Source organism: Cololabis saira, chromosome 14 (genome assembly GCF_033807715.1).
Source record: "Cololabis saira isolate AMF1-May2022 chromosome 14, fColSai1.1, whole genome shotgun sequence".
NCBI classification, from domain to species: domain Eukaryota; kingdom Metazoa; phylum Chordata; class Actinopteri; order Beloniformes; family Belonidae; genus Cololabis; species Cololabis saira.
In genome coordinates this window covers 15536745-15556479 of record NC_084600.1, presented here as the reverse complement: position 1 = coordinate 15556479, position 19735 = coordinate 15536745, and the positions used below count along the sequence as shown (strand labels likewise).

Here is a 19735-nt window from a genome sequence, read left to right as displayed (position 1 = left end):
TTGAACAGGCTGTGTGCTGCAAAATGTGCTGCAATTCGGTCCCGAATTTCCCGCGCTGTCCTGCGGATGTGACGTCAAATGACGCTGCATGCACGTTCTCCCTGTTCTCCCGTGCCGGCTTCACTGTTGGCTGCAGTACCCCCAACGGCCGTCGTGGTGAAGGGTGGCGCTAGAGAGTCTCATTTCTTACAAGGAGCCTCATGCTCCTCTAAATCTGAAAGTCTGCACTTTGATCATACCTTGATTGTTTTATTCCAGCTCTATTGTGGTTGTATATCCGAAACCCACGTGTGCGCTGTGACGTCAGAGCTTCAGGAAGTCAGAAAATGTGAACTCATCATGTTTTACTGTCTCTCTGCTGCTCCATGAATCCTTTTTCCAGAATGTTAAAGTAAAATAAATAATCACTAATCCCGAGGAACATGTTTTGCATTAAGATAAATAACAACAGATGTGTATTTTGCTGCAGTCAAACGAACAATATGTCCTGTGATCTCTGCTGATGCTCAGTAACAGAGCTGGGAGCGATATCTGATCACTTCCGTCCTCTTATAGCTTATTTCTACGTTTTTAAAAAAGGTTCACTGTTTGTAATGGAAATAACAATAAGGTAGGGAGGTTAAACAATAAATCAGCTTTGATTTAGGTTAAAATGAGACTAATTTTGTGGAGTTTCTGATGCTGATTAGTGTAACAATCACAAAGTGTGCGGTTCTGACCAGAACCACGTGTTGGCCTTGAGTTGGTTAAAACTAACTAATCTGAACTGTCGTTACTGTCACGCGCACAAGTGCCAGAAAAACGACAAACGTTTTTAGGTTCAGGCTGTTTTTCCATGTTAGACGAAGCGAAGATGACATGTGGAGGCACTTCACAGATGGGGGCCATCCAGCCCGGCTCCTTCTCTTAATTCGCCACTTGGGTCGAACATGAAAGAAAAACTTTCACCGCACTTTCATAAATCATGCAGCAAAGTGTTAATCTTGGCCTCATCAAAGAAACTGGCTGCTAAGCAATAAGTATTTTTCGGGATCAAAAGGCGGTGGCTGCACGCATTTCTCTGCACGTCAAAGTCTCCCCACACGTCACGCTCCTCATATGAGTTTAAACAATCCATCCATACCAGGATGGAAGCAAAAAGATGTAACTTATAGTTAAAAGTAACATTTGATCTCTGAGGAATCAGCGCGTTTGAGAGATTATCGATTATATCTGATCAAACGTAGGTGATAATAATAAAGGCTAGTGTCTTTATGCTTTTCAAAGCTGGATCAAGCGGGAAATGTTAGAAATGTGATGGAAACAGAGGAGCAAATAAAGATAAAAGCCAATCCATGAACACACACGCAGCTCTTGGAATAAAATCTCCCAATCTTCCCAGATGGCCCGGAGAAGAGGGGATTCCCACTAAATGCCCTCACACCCGCCAGGAAGTCAGGCTTTGAATCAGAACCAAGGTCCGAGGTTCAGTGCCAACTTCTAAGCTCCATGTGAGATTGTACCGGATTGGAAACTACTTAACGGCGCTCAGGAACAGATGCCGTCGCTGACAGGCAACAAAACTCTCGGCTGGAGGCGCAGACGCAGGAATCATGGACCCTGACGCGGGTGCCAAACAGAGACACGGGATAAGCCGTGTGTTGAGACGCTGTAAAGCTTTTAATCGGCATCAAACTGAGTTGACGTTGGCCTTTCTGTTCATTTGTAAAAAAAAAAAAAAAATGAAAGAGGGAACAAAGAAAAAGACAACTGTTACATGAACGTTTTAGATGAATTTCACTTCATTCAGTATAATAAAAGGACGATACTAGAGAAAAACTGTGCAGAACAACTCTTTTTCCCTTCTGACAGGAGAAGTGAAGTCATCAGTACAAAGTATGCTGTGGAGAAATGGCTTTAGTAGACCTTTAAACCCAGTTAACCCCAACCCTGGTGGGAGAAAGTCATTCTCACTGGATCTGCCCACCAGGAAGGGTAAACCATCGAGGATTTGATCCCAGTGTGATGATTGTCCTCAGCTTTTTCGCTGCTGAAACATTTGTACCCCCTGGAATCCTGCAGGCTCTGAATATGCGCGGTAAAAAAAACAAATGTGTCTGAGCATATATCATGGCGCGTGAGGACCGTCCCTCTCCGTGTCCTTAGCCAGACTCTGCAGCAGCGATCTCTGGAAGTCTTCATCGCACGACTCGGGGATCAGAAACTCCAGCAGCAGGTCACAGATGCAGAAGATCAGATGCCTGCAGAGAACCACACAAAGCGTGAAGAAGAAAGAAGAAAGAAGTATAGCAATTATGCAACAATGACGTCTATTTCCAGCAGAAACATTGCAGTTGTCACGGTCTCAGGTCTCAGTTTTGTAAACTATTTGTATTTTGGCATTTGATTTAATGTTTTGGTGCATCTGCATGTGTCTGTATTTAATTACAATTTTGTGTTTATAACGACCTTGTTTGCATAAATATATGAATAATATTTGCATATCGTTGTGATTGATTAAGCATCAAGTCCATTTCAGTGATTTCAGTGATTCTGATTACTATAATGGTAAATAATGTAATTTCAAGTTGATAATTGTATCTTTAATATTTAAAATTCAGGTTTCATCTCCAAATTAAGTCCAATTTAAATCAGTAACATTTACTATTCATTACTTTTCTGAGGTGGAGGGGGGTGTTGGAGCTGGTTATTCTGCTAGAGGACTTTGGGACTAGTTAGTAGTCGTGTCAATCCTTAAAAGCGCTGGAGTCAATCCTCCAATAGTGTAGAAATAGCGGTAGTGCAGTCGCCACACATATCTGACCTCAGCTGATGGATGGAAACATTTATAGTGAGTTCAACATCATCATCCACTTCTCTGTGTTATTGTGCTGCAGTTGAATACAACCTCATATGGAAACTAGCTGAACCAGGATGATGTTCTACAATCACGCAGGATCAGGAAATTACTAGGTTTAGTTTGGTCTTGGTCTTGAGCTGAACTAGTCTGGTCTTGTTTGGGTCTTGGTCTCGTTTTAAGCGGTCTTAACGAGATCATCGCTAACAGACAGAGTGGTTCACTGACTCACTTGTTGATCTGATGGTCCTGTAGAGACTCCAGCATGGTCTCCAAGCTCAGCCGGTACTTCTCACTGCCCAGCATGTCAGCGATGAGCTCTGTCGAGTTACCGAACATCACAAACACCTTAACAAGCGACGTCACCCCCCTCAAAAAAGCCCAGAACCCAAATCCAACAGGAAGTACGTACCAGGAAGCAGCTGCATCAGGCAGTTCAGACACTGCTGTTTGGTCTCCTCTCGCTCTGCGGCGCTGCGTTCAGGCCTGGGCTGAGCGGGCAACGTGCCCCCGGGCCACACGGCTTCCTGCAGCACTTGCAGGTAGATCACCCAGCAGGGGGCGCTGGTCAGGTGGGCGGCGCCGACCTCCAACCACCTGGGGTCAAAGTTAGAAAGGTGCACTCACCTGAGCTCAGACTTCAACCAAGGACACTCAGAGACACGGGCCTTAATCAGGTCCAAACAGGGAAGTCAGGTAATGAAAGTTTAGAAAATATAGGAAACTGATGAGACAGAAAATAAACTATTAAAAAAAGAACAATATTTCAAGAGAAATTCATGCAAAATCTATGTGAGACTATTAAAGTAGATGTGAGAGTTAAATGAAGGAATGATGACTCTAACCTTCTCACGGCTGTTTTAAATTACAACTAAAGCTTCAGGTTCTTCTGCTTTATTGTAAATCGATAAACATATATGATCTAAGCACTTATCACAAGTCTTTGACGGTTGCAGTGGGTTCATGTTCAACTTTTACGAGCAATTGCGGACGCCAGAGGATCAATGAGAGCGACTGGGATGGCGATTACCGCTCGATGAAGGTGCCAAAGAGGAGCCGGATGGCCTTTTGTATGTTTTCTGTGCACAGCCAGCTCCACTGATCCTTCATCAGCAGACACAAGATGTTCAGAGCCACATCTGCCACAGCTGTGTCTGCACACACACACACACACACGCATAAACACACACAAAAGGAAAAACTTAAATGATGAGATATTTCATCAAATCAACTGGAGATATTTGTAACTACACACACTTTTGGCTACCGGGACTATTTAATCAGCGGAGCTCTGCCGCCCCCCAGCGGGGAGGCGGAGTTACTGCAGGCTGCTTCTACGTGGCTGGGAGGAGATAACAGACTAAACTAATGCCATCAACCTGTCCCGGGAGGCTTTCCTGGCAGCTTATTGTCTCTGCGCTGCAGGTCGTAGCTCGGCTTGGCCTTTTCCGACTCGTTGGGTTCACATAAGAGTCTTTCCTGCTCTCTGATGAAGCTCTCCAGGCCCGACAGCGACGTGCCATTCAGAACCTGAGCCGCCACAGAGGAACAAAACGTTCAGGGTTAAACATCTGTCATCTCTGTCTCGTTTCTAATTCAGACAGACTTTTATCAGGAGGATAACTCACCGTGTTGCCTTCACTGAAACAGTATGTCACTTTGGGATGGAGGTCCGATATATTGAGAGATGGGGAGATTTTGGTTGAGAACAGCCTCCTGAGAGCAAAACAGAAACTTAGTCAGAAATCAAGAATGCTCCTTCATACTTTAACAATTTCTGACCTCTGCATTGTAAAGGTATTGTGACATGAAAAACAAATTTTTCTTGATTTTTTGTGTTTTGTTCGGTGTCTTGACATCAATTACACCCAAAAAACAACGAACTTTTAACATTCAGTGTATTGTGTGCTTTCTGGGATTTTCCGCATAACTATGCAAAAACGGCGCATGTGGTTTGGTGGCGGGCCGTTACGTCACGACCCGCTCCACCCAGCTCCCTGCCTCCTCTCCTCTCCAGCGCACCATAAAGGCTGATTTATGGTTCCGCGTTACACCGACGCAGAGCCTACGGCGTAGGGTTACGCGGCGACGCGCACCGTACGCTGAACCCTACGGCGTAGGCTCTGCGTCGATTTAACGCGGAACCATAAATCAGGCTTAACACGGAGCTGTTTAGAGCCTCTTCTGTTCTCATCACCGGAGGAAAACTGCTAAAAAGACCCGCGGCCACTGACTGGACTTAAGATAAGGGGACACTGCTGCTTGCATGCCTTTATTTTTATGATTGTTTGCGGTGGACTGCTTCGCCCTGCTGCTTTTCCGTGCATGCTTCGCCTGTCGCTCCCGGCTTAACTCTCCGACGCAGCTGTTAGAAGTCCGTGACCCACGGACTTCATCCCCGGGCTGTAGTCGCCCTGTCTGGGCTGTGTTTGTGGGTGTTTGTGGTTCGGTGTGCGCGCGTGTGTGTGGAGACGGCAGAAGTGTGTAGCAGTTGGTTTGGAGGAAGTTGGGAGGAGGAGCGGGGCAATGATTGACAGGAAAGGGGGAAAAGGAAGCGTTTTTCACGGCGCAAAAAAACACCTTCATAAAAAGCCAGGAATGGAGTACTGGAGTGAAGTTTTTCTTGTTACACCCTTTTAGACACATTTGAGGGATGTTGGCCAAGACTTTTAATAGTGTTAAAAGCATGTTAAAAATGATGTCACAATACCTTTAAAATCTAGGGTAAAAACCTATTTAAGATGGTTTTTAACACCCAGTAGTGTGATGACACTTTTATCTTGTTAGATTTTGTTGTATTTTTTTGTTTTTGATTGTTCTTATTTATCCTCCTTTTATCTACTACTGTAAAACACTTTGGCACACCAAAAGGCTGTTGGAAAGTTCTATATAAATAAAGTACATTACATTACATTACCACAGAAAAAATGAAAAAATACAAAAATGGGTTAAGCATAAAACTTGGGGAGGAAGAACAAACAAAAAAAGGAAATAAATTACTTTTTTACCACAGTGTTCCTCTGTTATCATGGTTTCTAATGTGGACAATGTCAGCTCTTTTACAGTAAAGCTAAATAAACTTTTCTTTAGTGGAACTTTCATAGACTGACAGCGGTCCCACCTGTACTTCCTGCTGTCCATCGCTCTCCCCTCAGCGTCTGCGTCCATGTCCTCCGTCGGGCTGAGGAGGTCAGGATGAGGGAAAGCTGTCCTCAAAGTGTCCATGGCATTTTCCATCATCTTTAATGGCAAGTTTGAGAAAACAACAGATGAGTAAATCAATGTCAGGTTTACTCCCATCTGTGCTGTGGGCGTAAAACACGAGCTCAGGAATGTCTGAATGAGATTCTTCTTCACGTCATCGCTCCGGTTCATTGAGGTTTGTTGGCGTTCACTTATATTGGTCTCATTGGTCCACGGGAAGTTGATCCAGAAGTCTTGTGTTTGTTCAGATGCAAACTTCAGTCGTGTATCTATGATCTTTTAAGACTGACGGCCCTGGAAACTGTCAGATACACCCTACTTGTGCAATCTATCTCAATTGTGCTGTTGTTTATTTTAACATTCAACATGCTCGGTAAGGCGTGTCGGATCTGAGATGTAGATCATGTATTTTTGTATACACAGTTTGATTTGTGGGTAAATTCTGTAGAAAGTTGAACTCCACATTAGTTCAAGTTGTTCTCGATTCAAGTCGATTTTTTTCTGAAATTAAAAAAAAAAGCAATTTGATGTTGAAGCAGATGTAAATGTTTGTGTGCATGTGTGAGACTAAGGGTTAATGTGCACATTTCATGTTGATCAGTCCATCGAGGGCTGATGATTAGCAGCACGGAGCTGCGTTTCCTGTATTACCATCAATAATATTGTTGTTTTTAATAACTTAAAAGTTGTCATTCATCTTAGGTCGTATGTACCTAATGCTAAAGTATATATATATGTCTTTTTTCTGTTCTTTCTTTCTTACCAATAATATGCATATTTACTAGTTGACTGCATGACTCGATATTGGTGTACTTAAATATGTAAGAGCAGTGAAAGATATTATGTATGTATGTATGTCCTTTTCTGATTATAAACATCTGGATGTCTTATGTCTCTTTTCTTTCGAGCACAACACATTTATTCACACACACTACAACACATCACACACTCTCCGACCTCCACCCATCACTGTCTCGTGTCCCCTTTCCCACTTTTTCATGCTCCTCTTTTGGTAATCTTAGTCCTCTTCGGCAGAATTTTTTGTTTTTTCCTCTCCTTTCTCATTCCTTTTCTTGAGGGACTAATAAAACATAGACTGCCAAGAGGACTGGTGAAGGTTTTTCTCACACTAGGGGAGTTTTTACCTGCCATTGTTTATGTGATGTTTATGTAATAATTGCTCGGGGGTTTATGTTCTGGGTCTCTGGAAAGATCCTAGAGACAACTTCTGTTGTAATAGAAGCTATATAAATTGAATTGAATTGAAGGAGACACATTCACACACACACACACACACACACACACACACACACACACACACACACACACACACACACACACACACACACACACACCCACAACAAAAACAAAAACCTTTGTTTGAAGATTAAAATGCTTCAGGTTTTTACCAGACTTGGTATTAACTAATATATATGCAGACAAGGGAGAAAAAAATATTTATGATGTTTTTACACAGAAGCACACGACTGACAGAGGAATAACTCTTGACTGTAGCTCTTCAGCAGATCAGCATACATCACAAACATCTAACTATCCTCTAAAGCAGTGTCTCCCAACCTGGGGTCCCCCCTGGGGGGGCGCCTGAGATCTCTGGGGGGGGCGCGAAACTTTGTCTGCTTTGAGGATATGCAGTTGTAAAAATTATATTTGCGCATGTTAAATAAATAAAAAATAATAACACACCTAATGGAATACTGTAATACAAGTCTGTATAAACCCACGTAGTATTTTAAAATGACCAAAATATATTTCTAAGTTATTTAGCAGGATAAAAACGTAATAACTTATTATTATATCATTATTCAACATTTAATCACACTACTACTCCGACAGGTTGTTAAAGGAAAAATGTTAAAAATGTTTGCGCTCATATTAAAAGAGACATTTTTCAGAAATTATTTTATGTCCTTGCAATTATTTTCTGTGCGTATTTTATACATTGGTGACACAAAATGAAGGTGAGAAAGACAAAGTCATATGTATACAGGGTAAACCGAAGAGAAATGTATCACAAAAACATAATTAATGTTAATTTTTTCAATTAAAGATTTGTAATGAATCACTTTACTCTTTTGGTGCCAGTACGTACGGGTCGGGGGGCCCGGCCGGTCTTAGACACGAGTAGTGGGGGCTCCAAGGAAAAAAGGTTGGGAACCACTGCTCTAAAGGCCAGATTAGTATCATCCTTCTTCAATTACCTTGTCGATTCTGGATTTGCAGGATGCTCTCCTTCCAAAATACGTGCAAACATCTGCGTTGACGGCCAGGAACTCCTGCATGTCCTCACTGTTGGCTGTCTCGGGAATGCTGCTTAATTGCTGGGAAAAGACAGAAACAATCCACTTCAGGAGCACGTGATTGTTAGATGATGCAGACAGCAGCCCCATGGCTGATACGCACCTTAAGGTACGCGTCCAGCTGGCTCTTACGGCCTTCCACCTTCTCCATGTCCGGACTCCCGAACGGGAGGTCGGGAAACGTCTTCTTGGGACCTTTGACATCTGGACAGCACAGCCATGACTGAGAATGGTGCTTTGGTCTGTGATGATCTGCTAATCTAGAGCGGGTCGCTTCTTACTCTTGATCAACTTCCTGACGTCCGGCTTCTCCTCTAAACGCGTCTGCAGGTTGAGGAACTCGCTGTACCTGCGGTTGACGGTGTGGCGGGCTGCTGGTTGTGGGCTGTTATCCGCCGCCGTCTCAAACTGAAAGGTAAAAGCAGGTGATGTGCGGATCAATACTGAAATATTAATACCTCCGATACCAGATCTGTATGCTCTAAAATCGATTCTCAAACTAAAATATCGACACCTATGATACTTCAGTCATTTGTGGTAATGCATATCATTAACACGAATGCGGTGGAAAGTAACTAAACTATTGAGATTCTGTCTAAGTGACACGCTGCTGGTAGGAACTACATTTTCTCATTTACATTTTTATAGCAGTTCTTATTTTTGTTTATTATTCCTTTATTTCTTTTAAAGGTTTTATTTTTTTAGTGATGGAAACACCTTTTTCAAACCATTTCTGTTGTTGTAACAGCTCCGCTATATTTACAATGAGGCTGTTACCTCAGTATAACTATATAATATATATTATATATTATTAATGTATAATAAATAAATATATACATACATATATATATATATATATATATATATATATATATATATATATATATATATATATATATATATTGTCTATCTATCTATCTATCTATCTATCTATCTATCTATCTATCTATCTATCTATCTATCTATCTATCTATCTATCTATCTATCTATATATAATTATACTTCTGACTTTAAAATAAATAGCTAAATACGTGACTCTGATGTCTTTTATTCTTAAACAATCTAAAATACAGAGGTGTCAGGTAACAAAGTACAAATACTTTGTTACCTCACTTAAAGGAGCTTGAGGCTGGATTGAGGCAGGATTTATGAAAAAAATTCGTAAACGTTTTAAGTTTTCTAGTAATAATGTCAGATGAAGCGTTCCAAACCCAAAAGAATGAGCCCTCTAGTGCAGGGGTTCTTAACCTTTCTGACCTTGGGGCCCAATTTTTTCAGTACAGAGTGGCCCGGGGCCCATTAAATATAAACACTGTATAGCAGGGGTATTCAACTAAAACTTTAAGAGGTCCATTTAGAGAAAATTTACTCAAGCGAAGGTCCAGAACATCATAATATATATATATATATATATATATATATATATATATATATATATATATATATATATATATATATATATATATATATATATATATATATATGTGTGTGTGTATATATTCAAGTAGCCTCATAGTTGTATCAACATCTGCATCTGACTGTTATATTAAAAAAAGTACATATTTGCCAATTAACATGTTTAACTTGAATTAAACATATTTTTTTCTCTTAAAAATAAAGTAGATTTTATTTTATTTTTCAAATGCTATCTTATTTTATTTCTCTACCAGCAGTTTGAATTTCCCCTTTTCTTTGTTAATTGTCTCAACACATTTTTATACTAAATTAATATAAACACATCTTAACAATTTAACAGTTTTGCAGTTTTTCTTTCTTCCCCTCGTATAATCTTATGCCCCCACTTTCTGTTGTTCAGTGAGAGAACTGAGCTCTAACTTCTCCTGTCAGGACTTTAAATCTGGGCTGGATGGTGTCAGGTTCTCATATGCATGTGGAGGTGCTCATTGATGAGCCTGGAACGATATTTAGTTTTAATTATGTTCACTGTGGAGAAAGCTGCTTCACAGCTGTATCTGGACCCAGACATGGGCAGGATGTTTTAAGATGGTCAGTTTATTTTCTGTGACTTCAGTTCAGACTTGAGTGGATATGTTTGATGAAAAACTTTGTGTTTTGTTTCAGTGGCGTTTCACTTTCGCACTTTGAACGCCACGGTCTCTGAACGTATGAGACACTGGTTTTGTCCCAGTGGGAAGACTGAACAGGATGAATTTGTCCATTCCGGGTTGCATATTTAAAAATACAGCGAGGACAAAACTTAGTTTGATTTTACTTTAAGTTATTTACATTAATAAGTTGTCAGGACTCAGTGTGTCGGGTTCATCCGAGCCTGATCAGCTGCGACGGGCACAGCCCGCACCGCAGCTCTCTGGTCGCGCTGCAGCAGAGTCACTTTCCGATTCGAAAGCCCGAACAGTCCAGTCCAGCAGACACGACAGCCCACGCATCTACATCTACCATCCTTCAGCAGTAACGACGGAGCCCACCGCCCGAGCGGCAGCCTCAGCCGACCTCCCCGGCCGCATGGACGCGTCAGGATAAATGATCACGCCGCGCTCGCTTGCTCTGGGCGCAGACCCAATTAATCGATCCCTAATCCTGGCGGATCTAAACCTACTCTGTGCAAAATGAAGGATTTTCTCTGTAAATACACACCATTTCTCTTACTATTACACGTACAGCTAGCTGAGTGTCTTCTTCTCCTCATTTGGTCGGGAGTTGCTATGCAGTCCCGCGGCCCTCGCGGCCCACACGTACAAAACTGATTTTTTTTTGGCGGCCCACTAGATGGCGCTCGCGGCCCAAGTGTGGGCCGCGGCCCTATGGTTAAGAATCACTGCTCTAGTGTATCTCTCCTTTGCCTTGAACAGGCTGTGTGCTGCAAAATGTGCTGCAATTCGGGGGCCGAATTTCCCGCGCTGGGCTGCGGATGTGACGTCTCATGATGCTGCATGCACGTTCTCCCCGTTCTCCCGTGCCGGCTTCACTGTTGGCTGCAGTAACCCCGACGGCCGTCGTGGTGAAGGGTGGCGCTAGAGAGTCTCATTTCTTAAAAGGAGCCTCAAGCTCCTTTAAATAGAAATTTTGGTTATCTATACTTCACTGGAGTAATTATTTTTCAGTCGACTTTTTACTTTTACTCCTTACATTTTCATGCAATTATCTGTACTTTTTACTCCTTACATTTTAAAAACAGCCTCGTTACTCTATTTCATTTCGGCCTTTAAAAAAAAACTATCCAGTTAAATTGCTCCATCCGGATAGAGTGAATTTGGTTGTGGTTGTTTCAGATGTTCTTGTCCAGTTTTGTTCTTACATCCGTTCCCTCAGATTCCTGCAACTAAACTTGGATTTACATTCCAATAAAGGTTAGGATAAATGATAACATGCCTCTGAAGTTTGACATTTGCACCATTACAATACTTATAGGCAACTAGTCATCATATCTTCTGCTCTCTGAAACACATGTTAATGCTCAATAGTACACATATATGGTTCTTTAATATATTTGCATTATACTAAGATGCATTCATTTTCAATGGCTTTTGTCCTTAATGGCTTTTTTCCCCCCTTACATTAATTTTACTTTTATACATTAAGTAGTTTTGAAACCAGTACTTTTATACTTTTACTTGAGTAAAAAACTTGAGTTGATACTTCAACTTCTACAGGAGTATTTTTAAACTCTAGTATCTATACTTCTACCTGAGTAATGGATGTGAATACTTTTGACACCTCTGCTAAAATACAGCATTTTTTTTAGATTTACTGGCACATTAGGTGTATTTGCACAATGGATCGGTATCGCCGATACCAGCCTGAATTTTACTCGACACGCGGCTGATGACGGCAGCTGGAGGACATGCGGGAGCAGGAGGCGGCGGTACCTTCACGGTGTACAGCGTGTAAGGGTGCGTGCTTGCGCTGCGCTGCTCCTTCACACTGACGGTGCCGGAAATCTCCACCTTCTGGATGTTGACGTGAGCCCCCGCGTTGCTGGAAGAGTCGAAGTTGTAGGAGTTCAGGGAGAGTTTCTTGTGGCTGCACGCCGGGGATCTGTCCGGGGCGGCGTCTGCCGGCCACGGCGGGTCCTCCGGCACCACCGCCTTCGGGCCCAGATGCCTCAGCGTGCCGAAACACCCGGACGGCTCGTCGTCCCTCAGCATGAGCAGGTTGCAGAAGTTGGTGGTAGGACCACACTCACAGAACCGTCCCGCCAGGTCCTCCTCCGAGTCCGACTGGGCGATGGAGTCCACCGAGATGATTCTGGAGGCCGAGGCCTGGGAGTAGCGGCCTGAGGAGAGCCGACAGCAGCTCTGCTCGGTCGACAGCAGGCTGAGCATGCTGTCCTGGGACGGGTCCGAGCCCGAGATGGCGCTCTGGCTCTGGAGGTCATCCAGGTCCGAGGTGCTGATGCTGCTGAAGCCCGTCGGGTCGTCGTCGGAGGAGGACTGGGACCTGCAGGTGGACCAGGACTCCTGCAGGGTCTGGCACCGGTACAGCGGCTCGGCCGGGGGCTCGTCCACCTCGTCCACCTCGGCTTCCTGCGGCTCCCTGGACTTGGTGACCACGTCCACGATGGTCTGGTTGAGCCAGTCCGGGTCGGACACCCGGCTGATGAGCGGGAGCAGGACGTTGCAGGTGATGAGCTCCGTGACTACGTACGCCCCGGTCCGGGTCTCCATCTCCGGGTACGGCACCAGGGTGTGCAGCACCAGGTCCACCAGAGCCCTGGAGAAGTTGAGCTCGGCGGCTGGAGAGCTGACGGCCGGGTGAGGGGTCTCCACGTCCCGGTAGAGCTGCCAGAGGTCGGGCCGCTCCCTGCGGGTCGCCCGGATCTGCCTCGCCGCCATGTAGCTCTGCAGGTGGCGGCCGTACAGCTCCAGCAGCCGCCGCACCAGAGCCGTGCGGTCCACCCGCCGCGCCCGCTCCTTCAGCTCCATCACCGAGGCCAGCATGGACCTCCGCACCACGCCCTCGAACTCGCCCTCCTCCCCCGGCAGCAGGGCGCGGTACCACGACGACACGAAGTCGCGCACCGCCTTGTGCACGGCGCTCTGGATCTCGTGGTTCAGCCTCCACTCGTGCTCGGGCGACGGCGGCGGCGGGTGGGCGTCGCCCAGGGGCAGGAAGTGCTCCAGGTGGAGGAGGCTGTTGGCGTCCAGCGCCGCCCGGGACCCCAGCCAGCCCCCCAGGACCACCAGGAGGCTGGTGAAGACGCACAGGAGCCACACGTTGACCAGGAGGTGGAAGAGGAAGAGCCACGCCAGCAGGGCCCCGACGCCCAGCAGCTTCCGCTGCCCGAACATCTCCGACAAGGTCCAGGGACCCGAGCTCTTGGAGGACGGCATAGCAGGCGCTGGGAAGATTACATCCTAGGGAGGGGGATATCCCAATATTATAAGAACTGAAAAGTTTTTAAAAAGCATTGAATCATCAAATGGAGCAAATCACCTACTTGTTAAGGCTCCAAAAATCCACCTTTATTAAGCGGTGGAGCCCTGTCATAGCTTTATTAATACAATGAGGTCTATTACCCAATGTTGCTCGGCCCACCTGCCTAATTCTTACTGTATTCCCTCTATACACATATTTTATACACATGGCAATTTATCCTAGAGTAAATATGGTGCCTGCTTTTCTATACACACCGTTGTACCTTGGAGTGGACAATTATTAGTATTGACTTTACTAATTTTTTTTTTTAATTTATGGGTTTGTTATTATATATGTATATTTTGGAGTGAATAATTATGTTGTTGTTTTCTCTTGTTTTATTTGCTTAATGCTTAAGTATAATGTGTACAAATGTTGTATGCAGCTGAAAAAGGGAAAAAGAAAGAAGAAAATGTATGTTGTGTATTGTTGTTGAAAACTAAATAAAAATTAAGTTAAAAAAAAAAAAAAGCATTGAATCTAGACGAGAATTCAAAAATCTAAATGAAACGCCCAACCTTGACCTTGATTTTGTCCAGGACAAAAGTATTTCTACAGAAAGCTTTAAGGGAAAATACAGTTTGAGAAAAACATGAAAAAAGTAGTATTTTTAGAGAGGGAGAGACTGAACCGCCAACTGCGTTTAACATCCACGTCGTAACCAGAGGAGACTATTGGTGGGGATGTTGCAGTAGTTTCAGGCGGTTAAAAAACGCTTCAGCTTCTCTCAAGCGCTGTAGTCTAACAGGACGGCATAACAGGCAGTAGGAAGATTACATCCTGGGGAGGGGGATATCCTTTAAATACAAACTTTTAAATCACTGTATGTGCAGGCGGTGTAACAAGTCTGCAAGATTATATTTAAAGAATGTGCTGACTAAAACGTTTCTTAAAAAGAGGAAAATTCAAAAATCTAAATAAAACGCCCCAACGTTGACCTTGATTTAATCGAGGAAAAAAGTATTTCTACAGAAAGCTTTAAGGGAAAAATACAGTTTAAGAACAATATAGAAAAAAGTTGTATTTTTAGAGAGAGAGAGACTGAAGTTGGGAACCGCCAACTGAGTTTAAAATCCATTTCTAAACCAGAGGAGACTATTGGTGGGGATGTTGCAGTAGTTTCAGGCGGTTAATAGACGCTTCAGCTTCTCTCAAACACCATATTCTCGGAGGACGGCATAGCAGGCGGTGGGAATATTACATCCTGGGGAGGGGGATATTTAAATATTATAAGAACTAAAACGTTTTAAAAAGCATAATTAACAAGATCAAAAATCTAAATGAAACACCCAAACTTGACCTTGATTTTGTTCAGAATCAGAATCAGCTTTATTGGCTGTTGGATGTGTATTTCATATATCATCACGTGTGATTCACATGCCGTATGGTTAACAACTATGAAATAATGCCAGGCTACAAGATGGCATTGGAGAGGGAACAGCCTGGGTCTGAACTGATAAGCTGCAGGTTTAAATACAATCTGCGGCCCCCACGCAGATCAGATCACCTCGGAGGCAGACACAGTGCTGCAGGCTTGATCTCCAGAATGCATTCTGTATAACTATAACACCGGGTGATTTTGCTTGAATAAAACTACTAAAACTTATATCTTGTCCTGGCTCTATGTGATCAGAAAACTTGGTGAGAAGCAGCTAAGCTGATCTCAACATGGCCAAGTATGAACATGCCAGACAGGGAATTTCACACCGGTTATTTCGCTCACTGTACCCAGATTTAAATAGTAGCAAACAGTAAATAGACAAATGTAGCTCTTAAAACGTGAAAGGTGCAGCAGTATGAGGTAGACATGGTTATTGAAAGGTGCATTGTTGGTTATTATTATTATTATTATTATTATTATTATTATTAATAATAATAATAATAATAATAATAATAATAATAATAATAATAATAATAATAATAATAATAATAATAATAATAATAATAATAATAATAATAATAATAATATTATTATTATTATTATTATTATTATTATTATTATTATTATTATTATTATTATTATTATTATTATTATTATTATTATTGCACAGTGGTTGATTACTCTGACTCTATGAGTGATGATCATCAGAGCAACAGCTTGGGGGAAGTAACTGTCTCTGAGTCTGCAGGTTTTGGCTACAGAGCTCTGTAGCGCCGTCCAGAGGGGAGGAGTTCAACCAGACTGTCTCCTGGGTGTGAGGGGTCTGCAGAGATGCTACCTGCCCGTGTTGAGAACAAACGTATTTCTACAGAAAGCTTTAAGGGAAAATACAGTTTAAGAACAACATAGAAAAAAGTAGTATTTTTACAGAGAGAGAGAGAGAGACTGAAGTCTTGAACCGCTAACTGAGTTTAAAATCCACATCGTAACCAGAGGAGACTATTGTGTTGTTGTGATGTTGCAGTAGTTTCAGGCGGCTAAAAACGCTTCAGCTTCTGTCAAGGACCGTAGCTTCTGCGTATAATCGCGCCCACATGAGACGCATCGCTCACACTGGTTGACAGATTCTGTACAGGTTCAATTATTCCCAGATAAATTACCACAAAGCAGATGTCTTTGATTTTTTTTTTTTTTTATAGCTTCCATACCACCTGACTCCAAACCAGAGCTTTTTTTCTATAGGAGGAGAAGAAAAATGCTTTTGATCTAATTTTGGATCTGTGGTAGCCTAATGGTTGCAGAGGTGGGTTCAAGTCCATGATTGAAACAGAGGTGAACCACTTTGGGCCCTTGACCCTAACTGCTCCTCAGGCGCCGGAAAAGTAGCAGCCCACTGCTCCTAGTCCAATTGATGAGTTAAAAGCTGAGAATAACTTCCCCTTGTGGGATTAATAAAGGTGAATAAAATAAATAAATATATAAAAATGTATTAAATAAATAAATAAAACAATCCCAAAAAATACTGCTGCCCTTCGCCTGTAGGGGGCTCCAGCAAACCTCCACGAACCTGTATTGCAACAGAAAAGGGATAGATGGATGGATTCCACTATTTAAAAATATTTGTATGAACAAAATGTGATTTTTAACCCTAACATGATGTTTTTCAACAGAAGTTTTTTTTACAGAAGTTAGTCTTTTTATGTTTGTTGTTTTTCCATCAGGTCACAAGGCGAGGAAATCTATTAAAAGCAACTACAAAATTACATAAAAAATGTTTCCTTATAGATATTAAATTTAGAATCAAATTAAATATCGAAGGCAAAACTAAGTTTTAGTTTTCTTCAGTATCATTTAGGTTTTGAGTCACTGAAAAACATTGTGTTAGAATTTTCCATATTAATTCTTATTTAAAATAGAATATATCCAATAATATCTCAGTGCGGATCAGTAAAGTATTTGTGAATTGAATTTGAATTAAATGTTTTATAAGGAGGTTTGTCTTCTTTGTCAATCAAAGTATGATTCAGGTTCAAGTCACGAGTTATTAAAAAACAAATCATGACTAAAAATAATCAATTTATTTAATATCTACACCCACTTTTCCTCTTCCGCGTCACAAGGATCTGCTGGAGCCTATTCCAGCTTTCTCTTGCAGGGATTCCTTATTGCTCTGATGCAACGGCTTCATAAACATGGTATCTGCCATTTATCTGTTACTTCTTCCTCGAGTTGCCTTTCATTTTTTGGGGGGTTCTTGGTTCTGGTTTCTGGGGTTGGCAGAGCCTTTAGTTTAAATAGAAGACCTTTTCTTTAATCACTCCTGCGTCCTGAGTTCCAGCATTTTGGTCCTTGGCCCCTGCAACACAGAGGTGGCAAATCCGGCTTCAGAAAGTAAAAGTCCTACCATGTATTTGTTCTGCACATTCACTCAACCAGCTGATTCTAATCAGCACAGCTCTTCAGCCAGGTAGATGAGCTAATTAGTGAACTCACCTGGTTTTAGTGAATGGACAGAACAAATATATGGCAGGACTTTTACTTTCTGAAGCCGGATTTGCCACCTCTGCTGCAACATGACAACTGATCTATAAAGCTGCCGTGATCATGTTCTCCTCAGTGTTTATTCTGAGCTCAGAGGAGGGAAGTTCACGGCTAAGTCCTAAGCTAAAGGCCAGAGGCTGCAAGGTGGCTGTCAATCACAAGACCACACCTCCAACTATGCAAAAACATGTGGTTTGATACATTTCAACTGTTGAGTTGCTTAAAAAAGCACCTGTTATCTGGTAGTCAAAGGCGTGGACGCTAGAGATGGAGACCAATGGCATCTTCTGTACCAGGCTTTAAATATGTTAAATATGTAGATATTTCAACATCAGGGGTCAATAAAGAGTGAGGTGTTTTTGGAGATAGCCTCTAGGATAGACTACTGTAATGATCTTCTTACTGGTCTGCCCAAGAATACCATCAATCAGCTGCAACTGGTTCAAAACGCTGCAGCGCGAGTTCTGACTCAGACCAGAAGGAGAGCACACATTAGGCCCATTTTAAAATCCTTACACTGGCTTCCTGTTAGTTTTCGTGTTGATTTTAAAGTTCTTTTATTAGTTTATAAAGCGCTACATGGGCTTGCACCAGAGTATATTTCAGAGATGTTTTTATTCTATGAACCTGGAAGGCCCCTCAGATCGTCTGGCTCTTCCTTTCTAGCTGTTCCACAGAGTAGAACTAAAACATTTGGTGATGCTGCTTTTAGCCACTATGCTCCAAAACTGTGGAACAGCCTGCCGGAGGATCTGAGAGGAGCTGGAAATGTGGACATTTTTAAACGTAGACTAAAAACTCATCTCTTTGGTCTGGCTTTTATGTAGCATCACATTTTATAGTTTTATTCTGTTTAACATTTTTTTAAAGGTATCTGTTTTATTTATTTATCTATCTCTTATAATGTTTTTTATTATTTTTTTATTGTTGTGGACTGATTATTTTTTAGCCTTAATCCTTGAACTTTTATCTTTTTATAAATTTTATATATTCTATATTGTATGTCAGGGTGCATTGGTCTCCCAGTTTTTATTTTTTGGTCTCCCAGTTTTTATGTTTTTTGTTTATTATGCTTATTTTTCAATCAAAATGTCAAAGCACCTTGTATTTCATGTACCTGAATGAAAGGTGCTATATAAATAAAATTTGATTGATTGATTGATAGTGGTTGTCTGATGAACTGCAGTTCCCCATCTTCCTTAGCTGCCTCACCTTTAACTCTATCATAGGTATTTGTTACTCAGCACGTCGTGACAAACCGCGGAATCGCCTCACGTTCATCCCCTCAATCAGGAATAAAATAAAAATAACTGGAAAAATCCTGGTTTGTTCCCATCAGTCAGTAGTTTGTTGATGGTCCCTAACCAGAGGCCATGAGGTGGATGTCTACCAACTATCCATGTACACACCACACATTAAAGGTTTGTGACTACACCGTTTCTGCTTTCGTCTCAGATACCTTTGTCAACATGTAGGTGTATAAAATCTGCCTGCAGAGCCTTAATGTTACAGCTTTTCACCTACTAACTGCCTGTGAACATGTACAAACACTACAATGTGACATCCCAGAACTTTCTGGGAAGCAGACTGTCAGCTGGCATGTGTAAACACGCTTGGTAAATACAGTGACGTCATCATGTAACTATCTGGCCTAGAGGGCGTAACGCCGGATAAACGACAGTAAAACAATACATACTGTACCTGAATCGGAGAACATTAAAGTGAATTCAACCGTGCAGCGTCCTCCTTCACCAGGAAATGCTTTAATCCTCCAGCCAAGATTATCTGGAGACGCATGAGCTCCACGGATTTATGGTTCCGCGTTACACCAACGCAGACACGACGCCGTAGGCTACGCCGAACCCTACGGCGTCGGGTCTGCGTCCATTTAACGCGGAACCATAAATCAGCCTTTAACTGGCTGTCAGGAGTCACGTGACCCGAGTAGACGACAGGACGGCAACAGATGCCATAACTCAAGTGTGACACACTTTAAATAAAGTAAAAAAATAGGCAAAAATAACAGGGCAAAGGCAGTAGAAATAAAAGTTAAAACAT

The 19735-nt window shown here is 42.3% G+C and overlaps 1 protein-coding gene across 2 annotated transcripts; it reads right to left on the bottom strand.

Annotated features, from left to right (window-relative positions):
* Positions 1 to 1668: 1668 nt before the first annotated feature.
* Positions 1669 to 19431, bottom strand: snx19a (sorting nexin 19a). Of its 2 annotated transcripts, XM_061739889.1 has the most exons (12): positions 19379 to 19431; positions 12207 to 13694; positions 8640 to 8766; positions 8462 to 8562; positions 8260 to 8379; positions 5958 to 6076; positions 4465 to 4552; positions 4216 to 4366; positions 3867 to 3990; positions 3249 to 3433; positions 3069 to 3156; positions 1669 to 2240 (listed from the first exon to the last, which is right to left on the bottom strand). In XM_061739889.1, exons 2-12 carry the CDS (start codon positions 13668 to 13670, stop codon positions 2108 to 2110), a joined length of 2700 nt encoding a protein of 899 aa, XP_061595873.1. In that variant the 5' UTR covers positions 13671 to 13694; positions 19379 to 19431; the 3' UTR covers positions 1669 to 2107. The 2 variants fall into 2 exon arrangements, with proteins under 2 accessions (XP_061595873.1, XP_061595874.1); XM_061739890.1 differs by lacking the exons at positions 1669 to 2240; positions 3069 to 3156 and having other exon boundaries at positions 3294 to 3560.
* Between the last annotated feature and the right edge of the window lie 304 nt (positions 19432 to 19735).